This window comes from Chrysemys picta, chromosome 13 (genome assembly GCF_011386835.1).
Source record: "Chrysemys picta bellii isolate R12L10 chromosome 13, ASM1138683v2, whole genome shotgun sequence".
Taxonomy (NCBI): domain Eukaryota; kingdom Metazoa; phylum Chordata; order Testudines; family Emydidae; genus Chrysemys; species Chrysemys picta.
Genome location: NC_088803.1, coordinates 51,054,263 through 51,079,458, shown reverse-complemented (window position 1 = coordinate 51,079,458; position 25,196 = coordinate 51,054,263). Strand labels below are relative to the sequence as shown.

General features: G+C 51.2%; 1 protein-coding gene across 2 annotated transcripts in view; it reads right to left on the bottom strand.

Annotated features, from left to right (window-relative positions):
- The window catches only part of SAMD10 (sterile alpha motif domain containing 10), a 39,340-nt gene extending 20,174 nt beyond the window's left edge, over positions 1–19,166 (bottom strand). For both annotated transcript variants that reach the window (XR_010592391.1, XM_005309871.5), the window contains exons 1-2: positions 18,059–19,166; positions 4,422–4,606 (exon numbers count right to left, since the gene is read on the bottom strand). Coding sequence is in view for 1 of the 2 variants with exons in the window: in XM_005309871.5 (XP_005309928.1) it covers positions 4,422–4,606; positions 18,059–18,149 (276 nt within the window). In the remaining variant the exon portion in view is untranslated. The remainder of the gene's footprint in view (positions 1–4,421; positions 4,607–18,058) is intronic.
- Positions 19,167–25,196: the final 6,030 nt, after the last annotated feature.

Genomic DNA, 25,196 nt, shown 5'->3' with positions numbered 1-25,196 from the left:
GTTTGAGCACAGGAGTGGGAGCCAGAGAATCCAGAGTCCTAATCCAGCTCTGATTCGGATTCCTGCTGTGGCCTTGAGCAAATCACTTAACTTCTCCATGGTCACAACCCTTATTCCCTCATAGGGGTGTTAGGAGAATGAATTCGTTGGGGGCAGGAATCAGCAAAGATGCAAAATGGATTCAGTTCCATGTGTTAAGCAAGTTGCTTATTTAAATGCCCCGCACATTTTTGCATGTCTCTTCCCCATCGTGGAGGACTCACCAGATTACGATCTTACATGGGCAAATCTTCCAGTGAGCTCAAGGGCAGCATGGACAGGAAGGAGATTGTTATGTGTCTGTATGGAGCCTTTCCTCATTAAGGCCAAAATCGGCTTGCGTCCCCACAGTTCACCCCCATTCACACCCCGCTGAACACCTGGTTCTAATGCAGAACACGACTATTTGCCCACAGATATCAAAGTAACCAGCAATGATGGGAGAAGGAAAACAAAGTGCTTGAGCATAACAATGGTTCTTTAAAACCAAACAAAGAAACAATGCTGAGACCACAGCACCGCTTAACCAAATAACCCACCCACGGGGTAATAGGCACTTAGGAACCCGCAATTTCCCCAGACAGGAGCGAGCCCTGCAGAATTCCTGGCGGTTCAGCACGTTTGCACAAATTGGCAAGCTGTCTGAAATCGCCTCTCCCCGTAACTGGCTGAGATTACACCTCGAACGTGACCGCTAAGCCAAACAGATGCAGCCCAGCACCTGGAAACTCTTTCAGAGCATATCATAAAATATTTCCTTTGCTTGCTCCAGATGAGAATCTTTCAACTTTCCTTTCCCCACCCCAGTGATTTTCAGACTGTCTCTGCTGGCCTGGGCAACTGCAGCCCTGAGCAGTAAGGTCACAGCGGGACACCCTCAAGCTCTAGTGGCGGTCTGGAGAACCAGGCTCTGAGGATGGCACCGAGCCCTACTCAAATGCAGGTTCTCTCTTTTGTTATTTCTGCTCAGCTGGAAGCTTGGCATGAGTCCCCGGGCTCCTGAAGGTGGTAAATGGGGAAGTGTAATGAATCAATGGCTCTTCTTCCAGCTGGCTGAACTAAACTGTCTCTCTGATAAACTCACAGCCATGAATATCAAACACTGGTGTTTCAGGGACTGAGGTAGAGGCTGCCTTAAAGGCTGTTCTACTGGGAAGAGACCAAGGAACCATCTGCAAGTATCTGCCTTTTAATGTCCTCCTTCCACGTGCGAAAGGGCTGCGAGGTCAGGGTTTCGAATACAGTCAAATCGCTTTGCATTAATTCACCCGGCTTTCCTTCATTAGCTTCTCTCGCTTGCAGGGATAACAAAAGTTGAAACCTTTCTCACCTTGAATGCCTGCATTGGGGACGTGGAGTCAACCAGCAGGGAGAGAAGACAAGCTTCAGAGCAGTTAGGATTAAAAGCCAAGCGGATGCCATGGCCCATTTCTGATGGGACTGCGTGACAGGGGGCAGCAGCTTTGCTTCCTCGTCCCCAGTGAACCAGGACTCAACCCCAGCTCCGCTTCTCCCTCCCTTTGCACAGGTGCTCAGGGAAAGGGGTACAAGGATGGCTGCTTGGGACAGAGTTGGGAATGTCAGGGGCGGCACCCACGGCTCATAGGGCAGGGCTGGAGCCCTAGCTGCTGCCTGGTCCTTTTCTGATGGTAGCCACTTAAATTTTCCTCTCTCCTAGCAAGAGACCTCGCTGACCACAGCTGCATTTCTCCACTGAGCCATTGCCCCAGCTGACAGTCTGGGGGTTACCACTACTCAGGCACCCAGAGGTGGATCGCCACAGGGAGGGGGGTGAGATCTACTTTGTTTTTCTAATCCCAGAGAAAAACGCCCTCCAGGGAGCATCTCCTGAGGCCACCCTGGGTTCACTGCAGGGACTAAAATAAAAGCACACTTGCTGCAGTGTCTCTAGCTCGGTCACTGGGGAGCTCCAGCTGGAAGCGCTGGCGATTTTCTCATCAAGACTCTGTTAATCTCACCCAGCGCTTGAGACCTCTGACTGTCCCTGATGAGCAAATTACATTGACATCAGGAGAAAGGAGCCTGCGAGTCCATGGATGCAGAAGTGGGTCCTGAGCAGAGTTTGACAGGATGGGCTCAGCACAGACGGCAGCAGGGCACAGTTACCTCATGCTGGCCTGCCCGTCCATGGAGACCCAGCCCTGCTGCCCAGGAGGGTGAAATGGGAATTTAATCTCCATGGGTCATCTAGGGCTTATGTACCCAGAGACTCAGCGTGTGGCAAGCTGAGGCTGTGTGAATCTGCTGTGCACAGACTGGCCGGGTGGTCCCTGCTCTTGGGCACTAAACGTCCCCTAGCGCACGTTCACCTACTCCCATGTCAAGCAGCAGCGGGTCAAAGTGCACCAGGGACCTTTTAGCGCGCAACAGCAGGGTCCGCGCAGCCAGTTAGCGTGCTGCACATCCATACTGCTGCTTCCCGTGCACTAAGCCGCCATATGGACAAGGCTTCAGCCCTGGACTTCTCTGCCAACACTGCCAAGTGGAAGTGGGCCCCTATTAGTACAAACTGGATTGTGGGCACTTGGCAAACCCGGAGCTTGACTGAAACCCACCAAACTCATTTCACAAAGGGGAGGGGGCCACTGAACTGTCCCCCAGGCACCCCCAGTGTGTACTGAGCACTGGGGAAAGGAAATTAAACGTCAGCTGCCTCCTGGCCAGGAGGAGGCAGGATGAACACGCAGCTGGAACGAGATATTGCAAGTTTAAAGCCAGACGCGCGCATTGCATATTTTCTTAGGGTCTGAGTCGAAGTCAATGGCAAGGCTCCCCAGGTCTTCAGTGGTCCTTAAGCACCAAAGGAAGTTACAGCCTGGTTGTAGTTGGTGGGGTTGGTTTTTAATGCTGCAGAATTAAATCAGAGGCCAAGACATTCAGCACAGAGAGACACAGTCCTCTCTCTGCACAGAGTGACGCTGAGCTGGAGGCACGAAGCGAAATGCTTCTGGCACCCTTAACTCAGCCTCTGATGGACAGGAGTTTGTACTGGAAATGAAAGACCTGATGATGCAGAATTGCTGGTGTCAGCACCTTTTGCCTCCCTCCTTGGGAACACTCCAGTGATGAGGCAGCACTGACTAGTGCCTTATCATTCATAGCTAGTAATAACGAATACAATGCCCCTGTGGGTTCACCTGCCGACTTCCTTCCCCAACAGGCCAGTCAGGACTGTAGTGAGACCTTTTGCAATGAAAGGACAGCAGGCGCGCCCAGTCCTGGCTGGAGCAAAATGCAGTAGGCTGCCACTTGGTAGCTTCATGGAGAAAGAACGCCGGGGCAGTCACTGCAGACATGGGGCCAGAACCAACCCCCCGGACTTTGGGGGAGTTTGGTCCAGACTCCGTAGCTCAGCCGCATCTCTGCTGCAGAGATCTAGCGTTACACCCCCATGGCTTCAGTGGCAGGTACTGAATGCCGGGCATAAAGCAGGCTTTAGAGTCAGTCTGCACTGCAGTTGGAGGTGTGTGACTGAAACGCTTTAATCTAGTTCGCATGGGTACTAACAGCAGTGAAGACACGGCAGCAAAGGCCGTACAAGCCGGCCTGGAAGCCTGGGTACATACTTCCATTCCTAGCTTGTGCGGCTGTGTCTTCACTGGTATTTTATCCATGCTAGTTGGACTGAAGCTAGGCTGGGTACTTCTACCTGAGCTGCAATCACACCTCCAATTGCACTAGCGACATACCCTACGGGAACACTGCAGCATGGTGTGTACAACACCGAACCCATGCCCACTCCAGGTCCCCACGCCTGCTCAGTGCAGGACAGCAGCATGCACTCTGCTGATGAACCCACATGCCACTGAACCCCAGCGGCAGGTGCAGCCTGTCTAATAAAAGTCCCACTTCTCTTTTCAGCTTCAAAGCCCTGCAAAAAAAGAGAATTAACAATGCTTCCAAGTTCCACTCCCCACCCCTACTCCTTCCACACGGTGGGTTTTTAAAGTCCCCTTTCAATAATCAGCTCTTAAATTCTGCAGGTTATGAACTCATCATGAGAATGTAAAGCAAAATCAGGAGCCTGCTCTTGCGAGGTGCTGAGCTCCGCGGGAGAGACACTCCCCTTAAAGTCAATGGATTGGGAGGGTGTTCAGCACATGACAGGGAACAGTCTGGGAGAACAGACCTTCTCTCTCCCTGCTAGGCAGGCAAAAGGAGTGCGAGCTCAGAGATCAGAGCAAGCCAGAGCCTAGGACTGTGACACCTCATGCACTGGCAGGGGGTGGGGATTAGGGGGAGAGCATGCTGGAAATGTGCTGGAAGGGCCCCTCTATCCCAAAGGGCCATTCAGCAGTGCACGTAGACATGGCTAACGCCCCATAAGAGGCGAGGAACGTGCACTCGTGACAGGCTGGTACCTGTGAGCCTTCGGTTCCCGGCTGCTGTAGGAGCTTGACGGTCCTGCCTCCTGCTGACCTCTGACTCCGCCCGTCATGCCAGGTGAGGCTGCTGCCCGTGTTCCGCTGCAGACGGTAGTTGAGGTTTTCGGCCGACACCGTGTGCTCCAGGAGGTTCCGGCAGAAGCTGAAGTGCGCGGCAGCGGCTGGGGAGGAGAACGATTTATATCAGAAAGACAACAAACATACCCCATGCACCAGCGTCCTCCCACAGCTGCCCACATTGCCCTATGCGCTGCTGCTCGAGAGGCACAGGACTGAGTCCACGTCCTCCAGTCTTCTTCTCTGCCCCTGAGGCCGAAGGATCCGAGAAGGATGTAGAAGTGCACCACATTGGCAAAGCCTGTGTTGCTTTCCCCTCCGGTGGCTGGTCCTCTAGAAGAGAACAGCCTACTACTGCTGCCTGCTCTTAGCTGCGGTGGCAGAAGTCTGTTCTACAAGTCCCAGAGCAACCATGCAGGAGAGGGCTGTTGCTATGGCAGCGCTTGTGGCCAGGAGAAGGGCTTGCTGGGAGGACAGGGAGTATTTTCCAGTAAGAAGCCGGTGAGGCCGTTCTAGAGGAAGAAAGCTTGTCTGTGGGCCGCACAGGGAGCAGAGGCAGCATGTTAGCAAGCCCAGCTCTTCTGAAGGAATGGGAAATCAGCCCCAGTTCTCAGTGACCAGCTTTGGCTGCCAGCAGACAGGGCCGCAGGCGCTTAAATGCACAATGACACCCAATGGGGCCGCAACCGCTGATGAGGAGCCATGTACTCGGGCTGCAGGACCTCCACCCGCAAACCCCAGCTCCGCGAGGAAATGGGCTGGCTATGGAGCTGCGTACCAGATGCATTCCCCGGCCCCTCTCCCACTGGCAGGTGGGCCGCTAAGCCCCTCGCTCAGCTGCGCTTGGGTCGGACACAGGTGCTGCATCGGCGCGGATTCTGGAGGCTTTGACGTAGAGCTCCCCCGAGCCCAGGACTGGCTAACTGGGTCCCCTGGGCCTGAAACTGCCACACACACAGGCAATACCATTACATTTAGTGTCCCAGCAAATTAAGGCTTATTGGAGGGGAGTTTGCCCCAAGCAGCCATGTGACCAGCTAGGACCCGTTAACCCTTTAGAAGCTACAGTGCCTTAAACGCATTGGCACTGGCCTTCTGGTCTGCGGGGCCCCATGCTGTAATGGGGGATGGGGGAAGCACAGAGGAGGCTGAGCAAAGAGCTGCTTCCCTTGCCAGTCCTAGCGGGAGGTGCAGTGTGGAGCTCTGCAGCTGTGGCTTGAGCTTTAGACTGGCCTGGCCTGTCCCACACATGCCGCTCTCCCGTGTGAGGGGAGGGGACGGAGTGCCCTTTTGCCGTATGGATCCCCTAAAACTTCTCCAGTCCGGGCACTGCCAGCAAAGACGTACCGTACCCTGACGAAATGCCAGAGAGCTCTGCAGTGAGGAGCTCACAGGCCAGGGCTTGCAACGGGGCAGGAGCAGTGTCTCGGACCATTGCTGGGCAATCCTGGTGCATTTTCCAAGGGTATTTGAGCACCAAAAATGCTGAGAAGGCAACATCCCAGGGGCCGCGTGCTGGGAGCGTGATCCGTGGAAACCACGCTCCAGTTCAGAGGGGGGCAGGAAATAAAAATAGGAGGACAGGAAGGGGGTGGTGGTGGTGTGTGTGTGTGTGGGGGGGTACACCTCCTCTCCCGAAACTGCCAGACAGGGTCTGTATAACCTGGGGTCCCGTGCTCAGTGCTATGAACAGGCCCTTGTTACCTGCCGTTCCCAGAACCAGACTTGAGGAGGGCTGGGGGCCTGGTGGGTAGAGCAGGACGGGCCTGTGTTGTCTGGCTGGCTGCTGGAGGATCGTGAGTGCCAGGGGTGCTGCCTCTTGCCACCTCACGCCTGTGAAACCATCATGTCTGTTCAGATGGCTGCTGTTACCACGGCAACAGATTCTGCAACCTGAGTAACAGTGGGTCTGCGCTGTGGGCATTCCCAGCACTACCCCAGTCCTGCTGCTAACCCCCCTGTCCCCAACCACTTGATGCCAGTCCCCCCAGTCCCTCCCTTCCCACAGCCCAGCCCAGTTTTCCTTCAAAGGAAAACACCTGATGGAGGAACCTGTGCAGAGATTTTGGAGGGGCCGTCAGGAATGAGAGGAGGGGTTGGATGGGGCGGCGGGGGTCTAGGGGCAGTCAGAGGACAGGGAGCGGGGGTGTGTGGATGGGGCAGGGGTCCCAGAGGGGCTGTCAGGGAACAGGGGGGGTTAGATGGGGCAAGAGTCCCCGGGGAAGGGCAGATAGGAGGTGGGGGCCGGGCCACAATCCCCTCCTCTAACTGGCCCTCCATACAATTTACGAAACCTGATGCGGCCCTCAGGCCAAAAAGTTTGCCCACCCCAGCTTTAAAGAACTATGGGTCCCTGAAAGGGAATGTCCTCCCTTCATTAATTTTCAGAAATAAAGAAAAGTCCTCGTCAATTAATTACGACATAAACCAGCTAAGAGAATAAGGGGAAAACGGAATGGGAAACTGGTCTGATCTAAGAATGGGCTTGCTAAACGTATCTGCTCTCCTCTATACGCCATGAAGGTTCTGATGGATCGTGAGAGGATATGGGATTATTGCTCGGTAAACCACTGCAACAATTCTCTTGTGATTACTTCTTCTTTTAATATAACAAATGGAGCAGAGTCTTTCATGCAAATGCAACTGCATAGCAAAACCTGGTGCTCGGAGGCCGTGGAGGTACTTAGATAGAGAGCCAAGTCAAATCAGTGCAAGGGCCGAGCAACAGAGGCCACCCCACTGCAAAGAGGGGTCTGCTGGAGAAGCCAGTCACAGGTAAATACCAAAGGCATCAGTAACTGGGAACAATGAGAAGCCAACAGGACTGTTCTGAAGAAGTGCAGAGGTTCAGACAGAAAGGGCTATTTCATCATTCTGATGCCAGCGCCGTGTAATGTGACTTTGACATCACAGATGGGAGGGGACCTTTTCTTAAAGAAGAGGAGAGATGTAAATGCTGACCTCATCCACAGGTTATTAAGCATTATAAGATGGCCATCACAGAAGTAAAAGCCACACTGGTGGCTGAACGTTCCAAGTCAGGGTGATAGAGGTTACCAGCCGCCCTCAGAAACACAAGAGCCAATTGACAAGAATTTGGGGTTTTTCCCTTTTTAAAAACAAAAGTATTATATAACCGACATGATGCACCCTCAGATGGATTGCTCGGGCTAGAATCATTTGTCTTTATAGACCCTCATTAGGGGGCTATTAGATTCTAAAGCCATACCATGTTTGGCTGCTTACTTCCTTTGCTGATGGGACCATAATTCTTAGATTCCAAGGGCAGAAGGGACCATGCTGACCATCTGGTCTGATCTCCTGTATAACACAGGCCAAAGAACTTCCCCCCCAAATAATTCCTAGAGCAGATCCTTTGGATAAACATCCGATCTCGATTTAAAAATTGTCAGTGATGGAGAATCCACCAGGACCCTCTGGATATTGCTCCCGTGGTTAATTACTCTCACCATTAAAAATGTACGCCTCATTTCCAGTCTGAATTTGTCTATCTTCAACTTCCAGGCATTGGATCGTGTTAGACCTTTCGCTGCTAGATTGAAGAGCCCATTATTAGCTAGCAGCTGGTCCTGCTGTTACCCTGAGGCTGTTGAAGATAGACAGCTCCACCGCAGGACCCCTCCCGTTTAGTTCATGTGCTGTGTAATGACATCCACATACGTACCCACAATGTGTGGGTTATTTACATATATAAAATTGGGTGGGTAAGGAGAAGCTGGTTTCAGCTTTCACCGCAGCAGGACTAGCATCCCTTCCCAGAATACTTGCATCTAGTGTGGCATGTAGTACAGAAGGGGTACGCAGGGGAGCAGGGGTCCTGCTCTGTTAAAGGACTCCTTTAGGGGTCCTGGCCTGAAGCTGAAAGACAGGGACCTGTTTCCAAAGGTCATTATCCTGCATCCATCCTCACAGTATCTGAGGCTCGCACAGGAGCTCAGAGGGTCCTGTGGCACCTTTAAGACTAACAGAAGTATTGGGAGCTCAGGTTGCTGTATTCAAACCTGGTCTGAGACGAGCCAACAGTGTCAGAGAGCAGGCAGCAGATGGGAGAAAGGCAAAAAAATGAAAGCACTCTGAATAAAGGCAGCGTACGGAGCGCCCCGATGGGTTTATGCTCCGATGGAGAGAGGCAGCAGTTGTATTATCCCAGAGCTCGGAGGCAGTTCTTTAGAAACCTTCTGCTCCCTTCTCCCAACCAGCCCTCGGGTTTCAACTCTCTGGTTACTCAACAGCACTTAGTTCTGCAGCACAGGAGCAAAAGTCAAGGGGTCGCTCAGCAGGGGCCGGAGTCCATTCTTTCTGGAGCAAGAGGGCTCAAGGTACAAGCAGATCAGCGAGCCCTAGCTTTTCCTTTCAGGACCCAATGGAAGAGATTTCCTGTCTTTGCATAGTCAAGTACAGAGGCCAAGCTCAGTGGGGCCCTGCTCCATGGCTCTCATACGCTACAGTAAATACAGTAATAGAGCCACACAGATGAATGCTCAACAGCAGAGCCACAAAACCAAAAGCATCAACTGATTTCCTCCTACGATGACCCTAACGGAACAAATTCAAAAATCAGCCAGGCCTTTGTCTCCTTCTGCACGGACTAGAACTCCCTTTGCTTAGGCTGCCCCTGGGCCCGCTTCTCCAGAGCCAGTGTCTGCAACGACGCCTCTGCCCACCTCCAGACAAACACAAAGAGGCATGACCCCATCCCTTCCTGTTCTCAGACACATCTCCCTGCCCGTGCAAGTCAGCAGAGCTCCACTGACTTCAATGGAGCACCAGCCTTTTACACCAACAGGGAACTGGGTCCTTGCACCGCAGGTTCACCAGACCAGACCCAGCCTTCCCGGGTTGCACCACGACGGCTCCATAGTTCGTCATCGTGGGAGACGGGTGGTCGCCCTGGCTGCAGCCTCAGAAGAGGATGAACGAATGAGAGCGAGCCAGCGCTGGGCGAGTCCCTTCTGCCTTCAGACCTCTGCCATACCTGACTGACTCCTGCTGATCGGCGCTTCAGCCCTCCTGCCACTATGCAGCACTCAGTACCCTCTGCTTTTTCTGCAAGCTGGGCAGCGACCCAGCCAATCAGCAATGCAGAGAGGAGGATTAAGACCCTGGCATTCTTTATACACAGTACTCTCCTGCTCACAGCACAGCCAAAGCTCCCCTCCCCCCCATGTTATTGTCCTTAGATAATCCCCTCTTCTACCTCCCACCCCCCACACCCCTCGCTAAGCTCCTTCATTTACATGGCCAGGGAGTGACACAGAAGGGCAGAATGTAAACTACTCTGAAAAGGGCTTAACCCGCTACCACTAGATCTAAATATCTGCCTGTCACTTCCTCTGCTCGCCCCTTTTAATCCTGTGTCAAGTGGAGATTATACGCGGAGGTGAAAGTTCTCCAAGAGGGGAAGGAGCCTTGTTCAGTGCATCTACGCAGCAGCTCCCCAGTGGAGACAAAAGCTGCCAGTGGAAACCCAAATCAACAAATAAAATGGAGGGTGAGGGCCTGTGGAATTCCTGTATGTCACAGTTCAGTGGTCACCAGCTGCCCGCACTGTTTGGAAAGCGGAACTCATCTGAGAGTTAGGAAAGCAACACTAGCCGCGGGGCTAAACTCCAGGAGATCCAAGTTCTGCTCTTGGCTCGATCCCAGACTTGCTGAATGCTCCTTATCTCTGTGCCTCCGTTTCCCCACGTTAGGCTCTTCATTTTACTCCCCTGGGATGCTGTGCATAGAGCTGAATCAGGAATGCTGGGCTGGAACAGTTTTCCATTAGAACAACGCAGTTCCCCCCGAATCGAAGGGCTTTGCTAAATCACGTGGATTTCACCAAACTTTAATTCAGAGGAAAACAAAAGGGGAGGAGGTGAGTTTGATTATGTCCCATTTTGACATAATCCACATTTCAATTTTTCTTTTCCAAATGCCACTGCATTTCCAGTTTTTAAAGAGATCCGCACACAAACAGCTCTTTTGGCAATTTCGCTTCCATGGAGAATTTCAACATGTGTAGGGTTTGTTCCAAATCAGAATGAAATCGAATTCCGAAATCGCAAAATCCTCCTGGGGACGGAATCTCTGTCCTCCGCCCAACTCTCGTGGTGAGGCCTCACTGGTTCGGGCCGCCACGTGCTGGCACCATGGAGCCCGGGGTGGGCGGGGAGCAGGGGGGCTGGAACAATTTGTATATTGGAGGTGCTTGGAGCCATTGAACCAAACTGTAAACCCTGTATATGATGGAAGCCACCTCAATCCAGGGGTGCTGCAGCTCCACCAGCCCCCTTAGTTCCAGCATCTATGGCGGGGATTGGCGTAGAGCTGCACCGTCCTGTCCCAGAGGGAGATCGTCTCATTGCAGCACAATGCCTTCAGGAGCCGAGCACCCTCCCGCCACTAAACTGGAGCAGTCCTTGCACTCAGGGGCATACTAGGAGTGACCAGGTGAGCAAAGAGCAAAGGTGCATTTCCTCCTCCTAGCCCTGAGCAGGGGCTCTTCCGAACTGGGCAGTGAGAGAGGCTGGGATGGAAAGCGCTACAGAAACACAGAGTATTAATTGTCATTTTTACTCACTGCTTGCGAGACTTTGGCTCCTTTACTTAGCAGGCATGTATGAAACACAGAGAGAGAAAAAGGTAGGATAATCTTCTCAGCTTTCTGCCTCCCTCGCCTGTATTAACGGAGCTCATCCCGTCTCCCCAACAACCCAGCACATCTCTTTACGGAGCATTTCTCATCCCCAAAGCACCGGGTCAAGGCTTGGACCCGTGGGCAGAGCCTGAGGCTGTCTACACTCTGAGCACTTTGCTGGGATGGGATCACAGGCATACTGCACCAGCAGTATGCCTGTGGTCCTAATGTGGACCCAGCTATACTGGCCAAGCCATGCTTTTACTGGTATTGCTAATTCCAGTATAACTGTGTCAACATGAGGGGTTTCTGCTGGGAGGGGGGAAGGGGGGGGGGAGACAGTGTCACACCTCTTCACACCCCTGAGCGACCAGCTATGCCAGCAGAAGTCAGTAGTGTAGACACAGCCTGTCAGGGACCCTCAGCCAGGGGACTTCAGCTGGGTTCAGAGGGATGTAACCTTTCTCCTCCACCAACCCAGTGCCATGGGACACTCACATCCCCTGTGCTCCCCCACATCCAGGCCAGTCACCAGGTCACTTGCTGGGCCTGTGCCGCTCCCGTTCTCACCCCAAATCCCTCTGCCCGCAGCCTTCTCCGCAGCAGTCAGAGGCCAAGTTCTTCACTCACATATGGCACGGGGGGGGGGGGGGGGGAAGAGTTCTCCTACCCTGTATGGGCCTTCTGCAGCCTGGCCACACACCCTGCTTTGGGGGCCACCTACATACCCAGGATCCTCCCCTAGCCCCCTCACCCTTGTAAGGTAGGCAAATATCATTAGCTCCACTTCACAGATAAAATGCGGTGTCCAAGGCCATAGACACAGGGAGTTCATGTCAGAAATGGAGTGACAGCTCAGGAGTTCTTGTCTCCTATGCATCTCCACTTACCCACATGTACTTGACACTTACCTCACCTGGTCTATTTGTCCTATACAATCTCACTATCCTGCCTTACCCCTCTTAAAATGCTATTTGGCTTCAGCTATGTTCTTCCAAGCCTACCTCTTTCCCACCATACTTCCTTTCCTAAAACAATAATACTCATGATCTGTTCCTTCGCCACAGCTCGCCTCAGAGCAGGGGATCCCTGCTCGCTTTATGGGGTTCTTGCCATTTCAAAACATCTCTGCTGGGGTCAGTCAACCAATCATTTGCCTACAGTGAAACTCGGCAATAAAAAAAAAAAAAACTTGTAAATTATTCTCTTTGATTTATTGTCTTTTTGTAATCATAATAATACTTAGCACTTCTAGAGCGGCTTCCAGCCAAAGATTGCAAAACACTTGACTAACATTAATTAAATATTGCAATACCTTTGGGAGCTAAATACAAAGAGGGAAGCTGAAGCAGCAAGATTAAGTAATTTTCCTAGGGTCTCATAGCAATTCAGGAGCAGAGGTGGGAATAGAACCCAGGACACCTCCTGACTTCCAGTCCTCTGCTCTAAGGGATAGAGCTCACTCCCCTTAAACAGCTAGATGTGAGCAAATAACTGATTTTTCAGTTTGGGGCCAAACCAAAAAATCTGGGGGGGGGAAACCATTTCAGGTTGAACAAAATGTTTTGTTTAACCCAAAGTGAAGTTTTGGTTTCAGATTATTTCTGGGTGTCTCATTCTTTCCTTCTTTCTTTCTTAATTTAGCTAAGTTTTGAAACAAGATGCTCTTTTGAAACAAAAAAGTCAATGTGAAACATTTTGAAAAGAAAAATCAAAAGGTTTCATTTCCAAATGAACTTTTGACAAATAAAAAAAACCTTCCCATTTTTTTCCTGCATTAAACTACAGTATGTCAAATTTGATCCAAATTCATGAATAGGTTTGGTGACCCAAAAAATGCCTTTTTCAGTAAATTTACTATTCTCCAAAAATTCACCCAGCTCTACCCAGGAGTCCTGAATTCCAGTTCTGACCTGCCCGCCCCCCCTCCCCCCAAGTCTAATCACTAGACAACACTCCCTCCTTTAGAGTAGGTTTCATTGGATTTCTAGACATCACTGGTTCTTGTATCCTCTTGCTGCGTTCCCCCTACCAGGCCAAGCTGCCGTGCTTAGCAGCAGTACATGTCGAACCAGGAAGAGAAAGGGTTATTTTTTAATCAACCTGGTTCATTCCATCCCTGTAGCATTTCAGCCTCCACCAGCAGTGACTGGAGATGAGCCTGTCCTAAATCTTCCTGGGAGATAGTTTTTTGTCCCCAGACCTCACCTAACAGGTTAGCATGCGTGCTCTGAACAGAAAGACGCTGGCTGATCCCCCCGCTGCGTTTTCTCTCATTGCACTTTGTTGTGTTTCAGTGCCTCTCCCCTAATGCTGGAAAGGCCAGAGAGACAGAACAAGGCTGACCTGCTGCATGGAAACCCATAGCAGCTGTTGCTTTCTGTGGTGGGTGATAGAAACATAGGCATTGCATATAAATTCACAGCCTAGGGAGCTTCTTAATTGTGTATGCATCTTGGTTGGGTTCAGAATGGGCGAGAGTCTGGCTAGGAAAAGGTTGGGAGCTGCCATTCAGGAAGATGGAGTTTACTCAACTCACTTTCAAAATACACAGCGGCTTCAATTTCCCCCCCAAGTCACTTTTAGCAATAGTTACGTCTTGATGAAAAATAGATGTTACACGAGCTCAGTGCAACAACCGCTACGACTGGGCAGGGAAGGAGAGGAAAATGTATGATTTCTGAATCCTCCACAACAGATCCCACTGTTCAGTCCAGGACCTGAACACACTGAATGGGACAGACAGTCAGTGGCAGTGTCTCAGGGTAGGGACTGCCTAGTGTTTTGAGTCGGATGCAGTTTGACCGCTACCTGCTGCTATAAATTTGCTTGGAACAGACTTGGTATGTCAGTTTTGCCAACCCACTTGCAGATGTTACCAACCATCCCTGGAGAGAGAAATTTCAAGCAGCCAAATTCATATCAAAAGCATACAAATTAGGAGCAAGATTCCCATCCCCTGGCAAAGAGGAAGGATTGCCCAGTGGTTAGCCCACTAGCCTAGGACCCAAGGATACGTCCACAGTGCAATAAAACACCTGCAACTGGCCCACATCAGCAGACTCAGGTTTGCAGGGCTCAGCTATAAAATCGCATGTAGACCTCCAGGCTTGGGCTAGCGCTCGGCCTCTGCAACCCTGCAAAGGGAGCGGTCCCAGAGCCCAGGCTCCTGCCCGAGCCTAGACATCTATACAGCAATTTTATAGTCCTGCAGCTGAAGCCCAGTCAGCTGACACAGGCCAGCCACAGGTGTTTAATTGCAGTGTAGACATATCCGGAGAGTCCCAGGTTCAGTTCCCTGCTATGCCACCGATTTCCTGTGTGACCTCAGGCAAATCATTTAACCTCAGGCTATAAAATGGTCTTATCTGCCTGACCTCCCAGGGCTGTTGTGAGGATAAATACTTGAAAGCTTAGAGGCGCTCAGATACTATGGGAATAGGGGCCTGTTAAGTGCAAAATAAAAATGGCAGATCTCCGTAGGGCTCCAGCTCTCCCTCCCTGTGCAGATCTAGAAAAGCAGAACATCAGCACACAAGTTAGAGAGGTGAATTGCTCCATTTAAAATGTGGGAGTGATTTTGCTGTTCATGAAAAGGAAGAGGTAATACCCGGAGAAAGGCAGATAATTCCTAAACGTACTGCAGCCCTGCTATTCCACACCCAGTGTACCTCAGTCTTCACCTGCAACACTCCCGCTATTCCAATCTTCCCTTCACCTCCAGAGATAGCCCCTTTGATGCACCTGTTTCCTCTCTCAATTGCCAATCCTTCTGAACCGTGCCAGACTTCAAGGGGGTTTACACACTGGGACAAACGTCAATAGGGGGCCTAAATATGGGGCCATAAAACTTATTTCAGAGTCTCTTATTTAAAAAGAAAAAAAAAAAAAAAAAAAAGCTCAAAGCAAATAATTCAAACTCATACAAAACACAAAGGCACTGCCTTTGCATCTACTTTGTGTGCACAGTTACTGCAGCTGTGTGCAGTAAAACGTGCATGTGCAAGTTAGGAGTGCACAAATGTCTCTTTCACACACAATTCTGGGAAATCTGGGCCCCAAAATCTTGAACTTCCTCAGAGAAGAAGGCTGGGTCCAGTGGTCAGCGTGCTAGGCAGGCTATGGGAGACCTGGGATGAGTTCCTGCTACGCCACACCATCCTCTATGACTCTGGGCAAATCACTTAGTCTCTTGGTGCCTCAGTTCCCCCATCTGTAAGATGGGGATAATAGCACTTTCATCTCATTGGGTGCTGTGAGGAGTAAAGACTGTGATGTGCACAGATACTATGGAGATGGGGCTCACATAAGTACCTACAATAGATTAGCATTTCTGCTACTGGGTATAAACTTCCTACAGTGCCTTAGAGAAGTGTGCTTTATGATGAACAAAAACCGTTTGTCATTTTGCTGCATTTCCAACATCCCCATGGGAAAGAGACATTTAGCACCTAATGGTGCAAGAAACTAGCCTGCAATCAAGAAGATGGATTTGTGGTTCAGATTAACTAGAGGCCCGTTGCATTTCCTTCATTGCTTGCAGCAGGAAAAGAAAAAACAATTAAGGTTCTTCTGGGGCTTCTTAGGACTGGTGAATAAATCACATCATTCACTCATGGAATGGGTCCCCAGAGGTCATGCCTTGCCTTTGACACCTTCACCATGTGAACCACAAAATAAATTGGCCTTCATGTTATTTTACTTTTCCCCTTCAGCTGATCTTAAAATGCTGTAAAGGATGGAGAATTCCACTCGACCCTCTGGGAAAGATTCCTGGGCACTGGGGCGTGAGTGACGTGGCTCCCCTGAGAAGAGTGGTTCTTAGCACATCAGATCATTGACCCTTCAAATTATGACATGGCCTTCTCACCCCCAGCCCAAGCTTCAATGCAACATATGGCTCATATTCCACCCTCCGTTGTATCCAGAGATCCCCATTGGCTTCAGTGAAATTACATGCCTTTAAAGGGACGGCTTGACACCAAAGAACCAATTCATTTCTATTGTCAATGAAGTTACACTATGGCCCCATTTGGCCCATTAAGTGTGTATCAGGGCCTTGGATTATGCTAATCCAATATTCCATACTGTCTTAGTCTAAAGCTCTCTCATTGAGAATTTACATTGTCAATATTATTTTGTTATTTTAAAATTAATTTACATTGAGAGATCAGGTCGATGCCTTTTCCTGCTATTTCATCTGAGGGAGAAGAAAGAAGAGAGAAAAGAAAACAAACCGTACCTGCTTTATTCTGTTTCCTGCACTGAATTCCTGATTTTGATTTGAAAATTAAAGCTAGGGCCAGGTGAAGTGCAAGGAGTGACAAGGACAAAAGAGAATGGGCCTGTTCCTATAAGTGAGTGCTCGCTGACATGAGGGCAATCCGTCCGAAAGTTAGTGCTAAAATAGAGCTGCTTGATTTAGCTGCAAATTTCAGAAGATTTCCCACCAGGCCAGAACTAGAAGGCACCCAGCGAGTCTGCGGGCATACCAAGGGGAGATAGAAGAACAGGAGGACTTGTGGCACCTTAGAGACTAACAAATTTATTAGAGCATAAGCTTTCGTGGACTATAGCCCACTTCTTCGGATGCATAGGGGAGATAGGCACTACCAGGATGAGTTGCCTGTGTTGGTTTTGAGTGACAATGTATCCGTAAATGTCTGGGACTGATAATATTTCAAAGGCCCTGACAGTTAGACAGGAACATTGGTGTTTCATTCCACCCAGAACAAGGCTACAGAAAATCTAGTCACCAAGGGTCCCATGTGGCCAGGCACTCAGGACCATGGGAGCTGCTAATGTTCAGTATGTGTCAGGATTTAGCTCAGAGATCTTGTTCCTGCCTTGCCTGAAGTCAATGATTAGGCTGCTGCATTAGGGAGGTCTGATCTAGACTCTGGATCAAAGTCTGTTGAAAGAACAGCGTTTGTCCGCTGGGTTTGTGTGGAGTGCTAAATAATGCCTGGCACTTACAGGGACCTTTCATCTGAGGATTTCAAAGCACTTTACAAATATTCCTCTAGCTTCACAACACCCTGGGAGGGAGGGAAGTATCATTACAGAGGGGTGAATTGACTTAAGGATGCCCAGCCAGGGTGAGTTGCAGAGATGGGGACAGAAGGTGGAAGATGCCCTGGAACGGCCAGACGTGCCCAGACAAAGGAGAGCAGATGGTTAGCTAAAGCGGCCACATTCCCCTCGGGGCTGTTCACGGGAGGCAAACTTTTAGTACCAGGGCGTAGGGCAGCTCCTGGGAACTGCACCGCCTGGATGTGATCGATGGGAGAGCGGAGCCGGGGGGAGCCAGAGACCACAGTGCATGGAAACCGGCCCCTGGGGCTGTCCGCTGCACCGAGGCGAGACAATTGCTTCGCTCATCGGCCTTCTACCCCCAGGCGATTGACGTCTCCTCCTCCCCGGGTTCATATCGCTCCAGCGAACACGCTCGTCTCCACCTGACCCCCCCTCACCCCGAGGGGTCCAGCCCACGAACAAAGCGGGGTCCGGCACCCTAACCCCTGAGCTAAGCCGCAGCCCCTCCCTGGCACTCACCTCCCTGCTCAGCAAACGGGCCAGGAGCCCACCTGCTTCCACCGCCCGCCCCGTCTCATCCTGCGCCCCCATTCCGTCTTGCAAACCCAGGACCGCCTGGAAGGGGCTCAAGACCCCCGCCCCGCTGGGGCGCTGCACCACAGAGGACCGATGCGTGCAAGTTCTGGAGGCTCAGATAAAGGAAGGGGGGACACCCAGGGTGAAAGCTTGCGAACCTCCCTCCACCTGGTACATCCCACGGAGAGCCAGAGCCAGCCCGGGGTCTGCCAACCCCTTTCCCCTAGCAAGCGGCGTGTGTGGCTTGGGGAAGAAAGCAAGAACATCCCCCCGCCTCGACCCAGCGCCCCCCACCCTTTACCTTCCATCTCTTTCGGGTCGCCGCAGTTCATTTTCAGAGCCCCATCTCGGCCTCTCGGGGGGCTGAGCTTGGCTCGCAGGTCGGTGAACATCAGGCGCCCGGCTCCCCGCGGGAGGAGGAGAACCGTGCTGGGGAAGGACCTAGCCACCTAGCCCGACTCCTCCGGCTCGGCTGCCCCAAGTCCAGCCCCGGCCGCCTCCCCCTGGGCGTGTGTGCATCCAGCCAGGCGCTTGCTTCTCTCCTGCCTGTCCCTGCCCCCGGGGGATCCCACTTCGGGCACTACGAATCCGCCTGCCCAGCCCCGACCGCTGCCCGGCCGCCTGGCCTTTGTGTCCCCGGGCTGAGAGCCCCCCGACGCGGCTGGCTGGAGGGAGGCTGCCCAGGCGCCCGCATCCCAGCAAGGTCACCAGCCCAGCCCCGCCAGAGCGATGTCCCCGCCGCCCCCGGCCCCGTCTCCTTGGCCGATCCGGCTCGGGGAGCAGCCTGGCGGCGGGAGCCCGTCAGTCCTTCCGCGCCCGCTGCCCCATGTGCGCCAGCGGCGCAGAGTCCCCAGGCAGCCGCCCTCCCTCGGCGCTCGCCAGTCCGTCAACAGCTGGTCGCAGGATCCGCGGGCTCCGGGGGCCGCCCGGCCGGGTCTTCCTCCCGCTCGGGCGCCGGGGATCTCTGCTCCGGGGTCCGCCCAGCGCCCCGGGGTGGAGGGGATCGAGGGAGCGGTGCAGTGGTCACCCCCAGGCCCGCTGCGTCTGGCGGATCTCCTTTGCGGCTGTGCGCTCCCTTCCCTTGCGCGCCCTGCGGGGCGCTGGTAGGTTTCACTCGGCCACATGTGCCGCCGCCGCCGCGGCTGGTTTCCTCCTGGCTCTGAGCTTGATCCAGACGGACGAGGGGAAGCTGCTCCGTTTCCAGCTGATTAGCCCCCTCTCGTGCGCCGCTTTCTCCGACTGACCCCCTCAGGGCACCAGCGGTAGGTATGCTCCGGGCTCCCCGGCATTATGCCCCCGGAGCAGGGAAGAGACACACCCACTTCCCTTCCACACACGATTTCACCTGGGCTGGGAGGCGCCGCTTTGAAGGGCAGGACCTTGGCGGTGGCGTCGTGCGAGGGAATGGTCTGACAGGCCATCCGCTAATTTGCATATCATTAGGGAAGCCCGGTCAGTTAACCATCAAGGAGTGCTTGGCCAGGGGGGCGTGCCCAAACGACTGCGAGAGAGGCAGATAGGGAGATATAAACAAAATATTTCTACCCCATCAAGCATGGGTGGGTGGGTGAAAACCAATCATCCTGCTGCATGGTATAACATAGCATGGCCGGGCAAAACGCTGCCAGTTAATCCTCAGAGGTACTGGAAACTAAACCCCCTTCCCTGTCAGAAAGCCCCAGTCTCTTCACGGCACAAAGCCTCTATTATCTCCCTCGAGATCCAAAAAGATGTACAGGATTTACATACTTGGAAGTTTGCGCAGCTCCTTGACAAGGTGCTATGAAGTGAAATGAGGAGTGAATAGTTTCTTCTGATCTATGCAACAAAGGAATCCTGCAAGCGTCTGGAGGGGGGAGGGTGTTTCACAAATACCTCTGTAACAGAAGCAAGGACTGAGCATTTCCTAGCTTTTATTGTGTTTTCCTGAGTAGTCTGCCTTCAGCTGCGAAGTAGTGGTGGTGATAAAGCACCCTGATGCTGCTATAAACTGCAGCACGTTGCTTTTATTAATATTGGTTATAAACCAATCTCATTATGGCATAAGATCCCTTCCGATCAATGGGACTTAGGCCCATAAAAACGGGGTTAGACCCCTAGGCACTTTCCAGAGTTTTACATGGTGATTAATAAATATGACCCCATATTAACATTAGCCAGAGATATCAAACCTGCCCAACCCTGCCCCCCAAACCCTTAACCCCACCCCTCCCAACAGTAACGCTAGACCAGGATCACCCACCAGCCCCAAACGGCCACCAACCAGCCCCTACGCTAAGTGTAGTGTGAGGAAACCTGCCGACCCCAACCCTGATACTAGGCTGAGGCTACCAAGGGGACCCAACCAAAACCCTGACAAAGGTTGACCAACTGTTCCAAACTACAACCCTAGACTGAGGCCAGCGACTGAGGCCACATGACCAGGGCAATAATCAGACCTCAACCCTGTCAGTAGCCTGGAGCCACTAGCCATCTCAGACCCTAGCCTGGAGCTACCTATTCAGCCATAACATAACCCTAGCTTGGAGCCACTGATTGACCTCAAACATAACTCTAGACTTGGGGGCCCTACTTTGGCCCCAGCCCCAGCATGGGAAACACCACCATTATCAACAGCACCTCCACCACTACCTCTGGGCCAAATAGCCCCACTGGCCCTACCCTAAACATAGCCAAGGACCACAACAGGCCCCAACCCTAACCATACTCAAGAATGCCATACCAGCCCCAACCTAGTCTGAGTACAGGGCCCCCTACCAGCCAACCACTGTCCCTAACCCAGAGAGCCCGCCTAGACTCTTCCTTAACCCTACAGTCCCCATCCTAAGGACTCATACCGACCCCAGCTTTAACCCTTGGCCAGTGAGCCCTGGGGTACCCAACCCTACCCAAAGAACCTCAACCAGCACCAACCCTGACTTTAGCTTGGGGACCTCTACTGGCCCCACCCTTCACCTTGGACATTGTCCAGCCAGGGAGCCCAGCTTATAGAGAAAAATGGAGGCACAAGGCAGCAGAACGGCAATTTCCATGAGCCGCCACGGCGGCTTTGCCAAGCGGAAATGTCCTGGTTTTCAGAAATTGAACTTTTTGTTTGTTTTTCAGAAACCATGAAACTGTTATCTACATGCGGGCTCCGAGCCTACCACCACCTACGCACGCGCTTAGCCTCATGTGTACTGTCACTGAAGTCAATGGGGCTATTCGCAAATGTCAAGTTAAACATGAGCGTAAGTCTTTGCAAGATCAGGGCCTAGGATTTGGAGGGAGTTTGCCCCAAGTTTCCTATCGTCATTACTACCCACAGAGCTGAACTGGAGATTGCAAACCTGGGAGCAGCAGCACAGACCATTCTAACCACCTGCCAGGATAGATGAGATCCCAATAGCTGCTCGACATCCCATCTACACTAGCAGGGTTGCTACCAGCATTCCTTTCCCACCACAGGTAATGCTGTGGGGGAATATAGGTAAAGAAAGCTTTCTGTAGATATCTCTCCCTCCGTTTACAGACCCTGTTATCTATTACTTTTTAAATCCCAGTAGTTTAAGGCTCCTTGTATCTGAAGAAGTGAGGTTCTTACCCACGAAAGCTTATGCTCCCAATGCTTCTGTTAGTCTCAAAGGTGCCACGGGACCCTCTGTTACCATGTCCACAGTCTTCTAAGAGAACTGTGCTTAAAAAATGGATCTGGGGAGAAAGAAGCTAACAGCACTGGAAAAACGCTTGCAGACCAAGCCAAACTGTCTTGATTACAAAATAAGTGCTGCCCTGTTCTGAATTCATACTGTTCACACTGTTCTAGCAGCAATCAGGGATCTCAGGGGAAGTTCTAACACGTTTGTGGGCACAGGGCTTGGCATGCCTTTTACATCAACCCCATTCTATGAAATGAAAAGCTAGGGTCCTTTCTTGAATGCCTTGACGTCAGTGGGAGGTTCAGCTGCAATCCAGGACTGTGTCTCTGTAGAGCAGCATTTCACTAACTTGTAATTTCATTTTGTTTCTCCGCAACGTTCCTTATCTAGGAAGCTGCTGAAACGAAGGGCCAGTGTGCAGCACTGAGAAGCAAACAATCGTTGGAACAAGAACTCGGCGTGCATACACTCTGGGCTCTTGTATTATAAACCTAACCCCATTTTCAGAGGTAGCCAGATGCCTGCCAGTGGTGAAGTGTCTCTTACACACTTCCTATATAAAACTGCGTAACGCAACGGTAAGCAATCACCCTGAGATGAGAGCGATCAGAGGAAGTCTGACCCTAAAAATACATTTCTCACAGGTGCTACTTCAGAAACAAATAATAACAAATAAAGAATAAAATAATAATTCATAATCATTCTGGACATTTTTAAAGTTAGATGATCTTTTAAAATGGAAGTTTGCTATTTTCAGTCACATTCTCACACTCCAGTGAAGCAAATGGCTGTTTGCTCCAGTGAAATGTTGCAGACGGTCAGGGCTCAGTTTCTAGGTCAATCCCCTCCTCCATCTTATAAAGGAAGCAGTCAAGGTATTTTGGATGATTGCTTTCATATTTTCTTCCTCCTCCTCCAGAGTCTCTGCTCCAAGCCACTTCTATTGGGGCCAGGTAATCAGCACTTCCAATCCCAGCATTTGCGCTGTCATGAGACAGAACCCCTAAAATCATGAGATTAAAAAAAATAGACTCCTGATTTTTAGGCCAAAGAATAAATCCTGGTTTGGGGTCTGACCCCACTAGGTTCCTGTAACCCTCACTCCCTCTGGCAGGCTCCCCATTCCTGCAGCTCTCAATCTCCTGGCCAGCTCACCCAGACACCCAATCACCCAGAACCCAAATCCCCTGGCAAGTTCCCAGAGCGTATTTCCCCCCCCCCCCCCCCCCCCATGATCCCAGTCTCCTCACTTCCCTGGTGGGCTCCAGCAGCTGCCCCTGTCTCCACTCTGCAAGGGAGGGGACTTCCTCTGGGCCCTTACTCCCGTGAGCTATCCCTTCCCAGCCTGCAGTGGAGGGTGAGTGCTACCAAACGTGGAGAGAGGGGCCATTTCTGAAGCTCTGCCTCAGTACGGCAAGATGACACAGTGGCTTCTAGCAGGAGAAACGGCAGGTGGCGCAAGTAGAATTCCTTGGCGCCTGTGTTTTAGTGAGAGCCCCCCCAAAATCAGCTCCGAATTGCTATACAGAGTTGACATTACAGTGTAATTAAGAACAGCCCAGTTGGAAGGAGCCATCCAGAGACTAGCAGGGATGGGGTCAATATGGTACCTATGCACCTTCGTACACGAGCCTAGTACTGCTCACTTCCCTCCCCGTGCACAGTGCAGGGGTGTTCCCTGATGTCCCAGACAGGTGCCACCCTAGCTGAGCTATCAGTGGCTCCAAGGATTGGAGTGGGAAGTGACTGGGATCAGTGGAGCTGGTCAGAAAATGGAATTTCCATTCTGCTGTCAATTCTGACGTTTTGCAATTTGTTTTGTCCAGAACTGGGATGAAATCTTGGACTATTTCGATTCAGAAACATGGAAACGTTTTGTTTCAGTAATGGCAAAACATTACAACAACGACCATTGACATGCATGTTAATAGAACAGAATATGTATCCAAATGAAATACTCTATTTTTATTTCAAACCTTTTCCATCAAACATTTCGTTGAAATTGACACGTTCCCACAAAATGTTTCAATTTCAACAAAACAGCATTTTCTGTGGAAAACTGCTAGACCAGTGCTAGGTGTCAGGAAGGCCAGCATCACCATTTCAAGGAAGTTAATAGAGAACATAAAATATAGATGAAGGCTTGTTTTTAAAGGGACAGCTGCCCACAATATCTCATTTGCTGTATAAGGTCCTACATATGTATCAAACTAACATTCTTTATATGCTTATTGCACTTCTTATTTTATCAAATGTTTCTTAGTGGCTCCTTATGGGATATGGATCCTGGGACATTAGGCACCAATGCTGGGATTTTCAAAGGAGCCGGTGGAAATTCAGTTAACTATTTTTCAATGTATTTATAGCAGGGACAACAAACTTGTGCCTAATTTCAATCCCAACTGACCATCATAGGTTCAGAAGTTTGATTTGGGCTTGAATATTCCTGGATTCACATCATACTAGGATAGACTGTGGGAAAAGGGAGCAGAGAGGAGCAGAGAGAGACTGTTGAAAAAATAGCTACAGTCCGGTGTCACCCTGTGTCACCACTTTTACATGGTTATGATGTATTTTGTACATGCCTTGTGAGGTATCATTTGAAAATTCATAATCTGCTGAATATTATTATCCTGCTGAAATGCGTGTAACAACACTGCATATGAAATTATGAGATTTTGCTGTATGATTGTTACTGAAATATGTTGTAATTCTGGGTAACACCCCAAGACAATTCCTCAGAGACAAAGATACACGGGCATGCCAGCAAAGTGCTAAAGAGCCATTACCTGATTAATCAGAGATTCAACAGCAGGGGAAGTGTAAACAAGAAATTTACATTTCCTCCCAGACATAGTATGAATCTCTTGTACAAGGGGACTGTTTATTTACACCCCAATGGGGATAGGGGGAGGGGGTAATCCTCCAAGAGAGGAGGTGGGTATAAAAATGAATGACAGTGGCATCCACAAGACCCTTTCCTCTCCTCTCCATCTTACACCTCTTTGCTCATAACATCAATGAATACCTGACTATGGGCTTGGCTACACTTGCGAGTTAGAGCGCATTAAAGCAGCCCGGGTGCCCTAGCTCACTTCCTGTCCACACTGGCAAGGCATGTAGAGCGCTCTGACTCCGCAGCTAGAGCGCTCCTGGTACTCCACCTCGGCGAGTGGAATAACGTTTGCTGCGCCTTGGCTACAATGCCTGGGCGTCAGTGTGAACGAGGTGTTGCATTACTGCGCTCTGATCGGCCTCCAGAAACGTCCCATAATCCCCTTAAATCAAGCGGCCACTCTTGTCATTGTTTTGAATCGCTGTAGGAATGCGGATATGCTGTTTGCAAGCTCTGTTTCTGACAGCCGGCTGCTTATCTGCACCGAGACAAAGTAACCATTAATGTGGAATGCTGTGTGGGCGGGGGAGTCTGCTGCTGTCTGAACTTACAAGACAGCATGCTAACATGCTCTCAGCCCCCAAAAACCCACTCTCTCTCCCCCCACATACACACAACACACTCCCTGTCACACTCCATCCCCCTCCCCATTGGAAAAGCACGTTGCAGTCACTTGCATGCTAGGAGAGCTGCCCATAATGCACCGCTCCCAATGCCGCTGCAAATGCCGCAAATGTGGCCATGTCAGTGCGCTTGAAGCTGTCAGTGTAGACAGACTGCAGCGCTTTCCCTACTGCGCTCTCTGGAGGCTGGTTTAACCCAAAGCGCTCTACATCTGCAAGTGTAGCCATGCCCTAACACTGAACTTAAGAGGAATGGTCCCAGCCTGAAAGGAAATTCAGCCT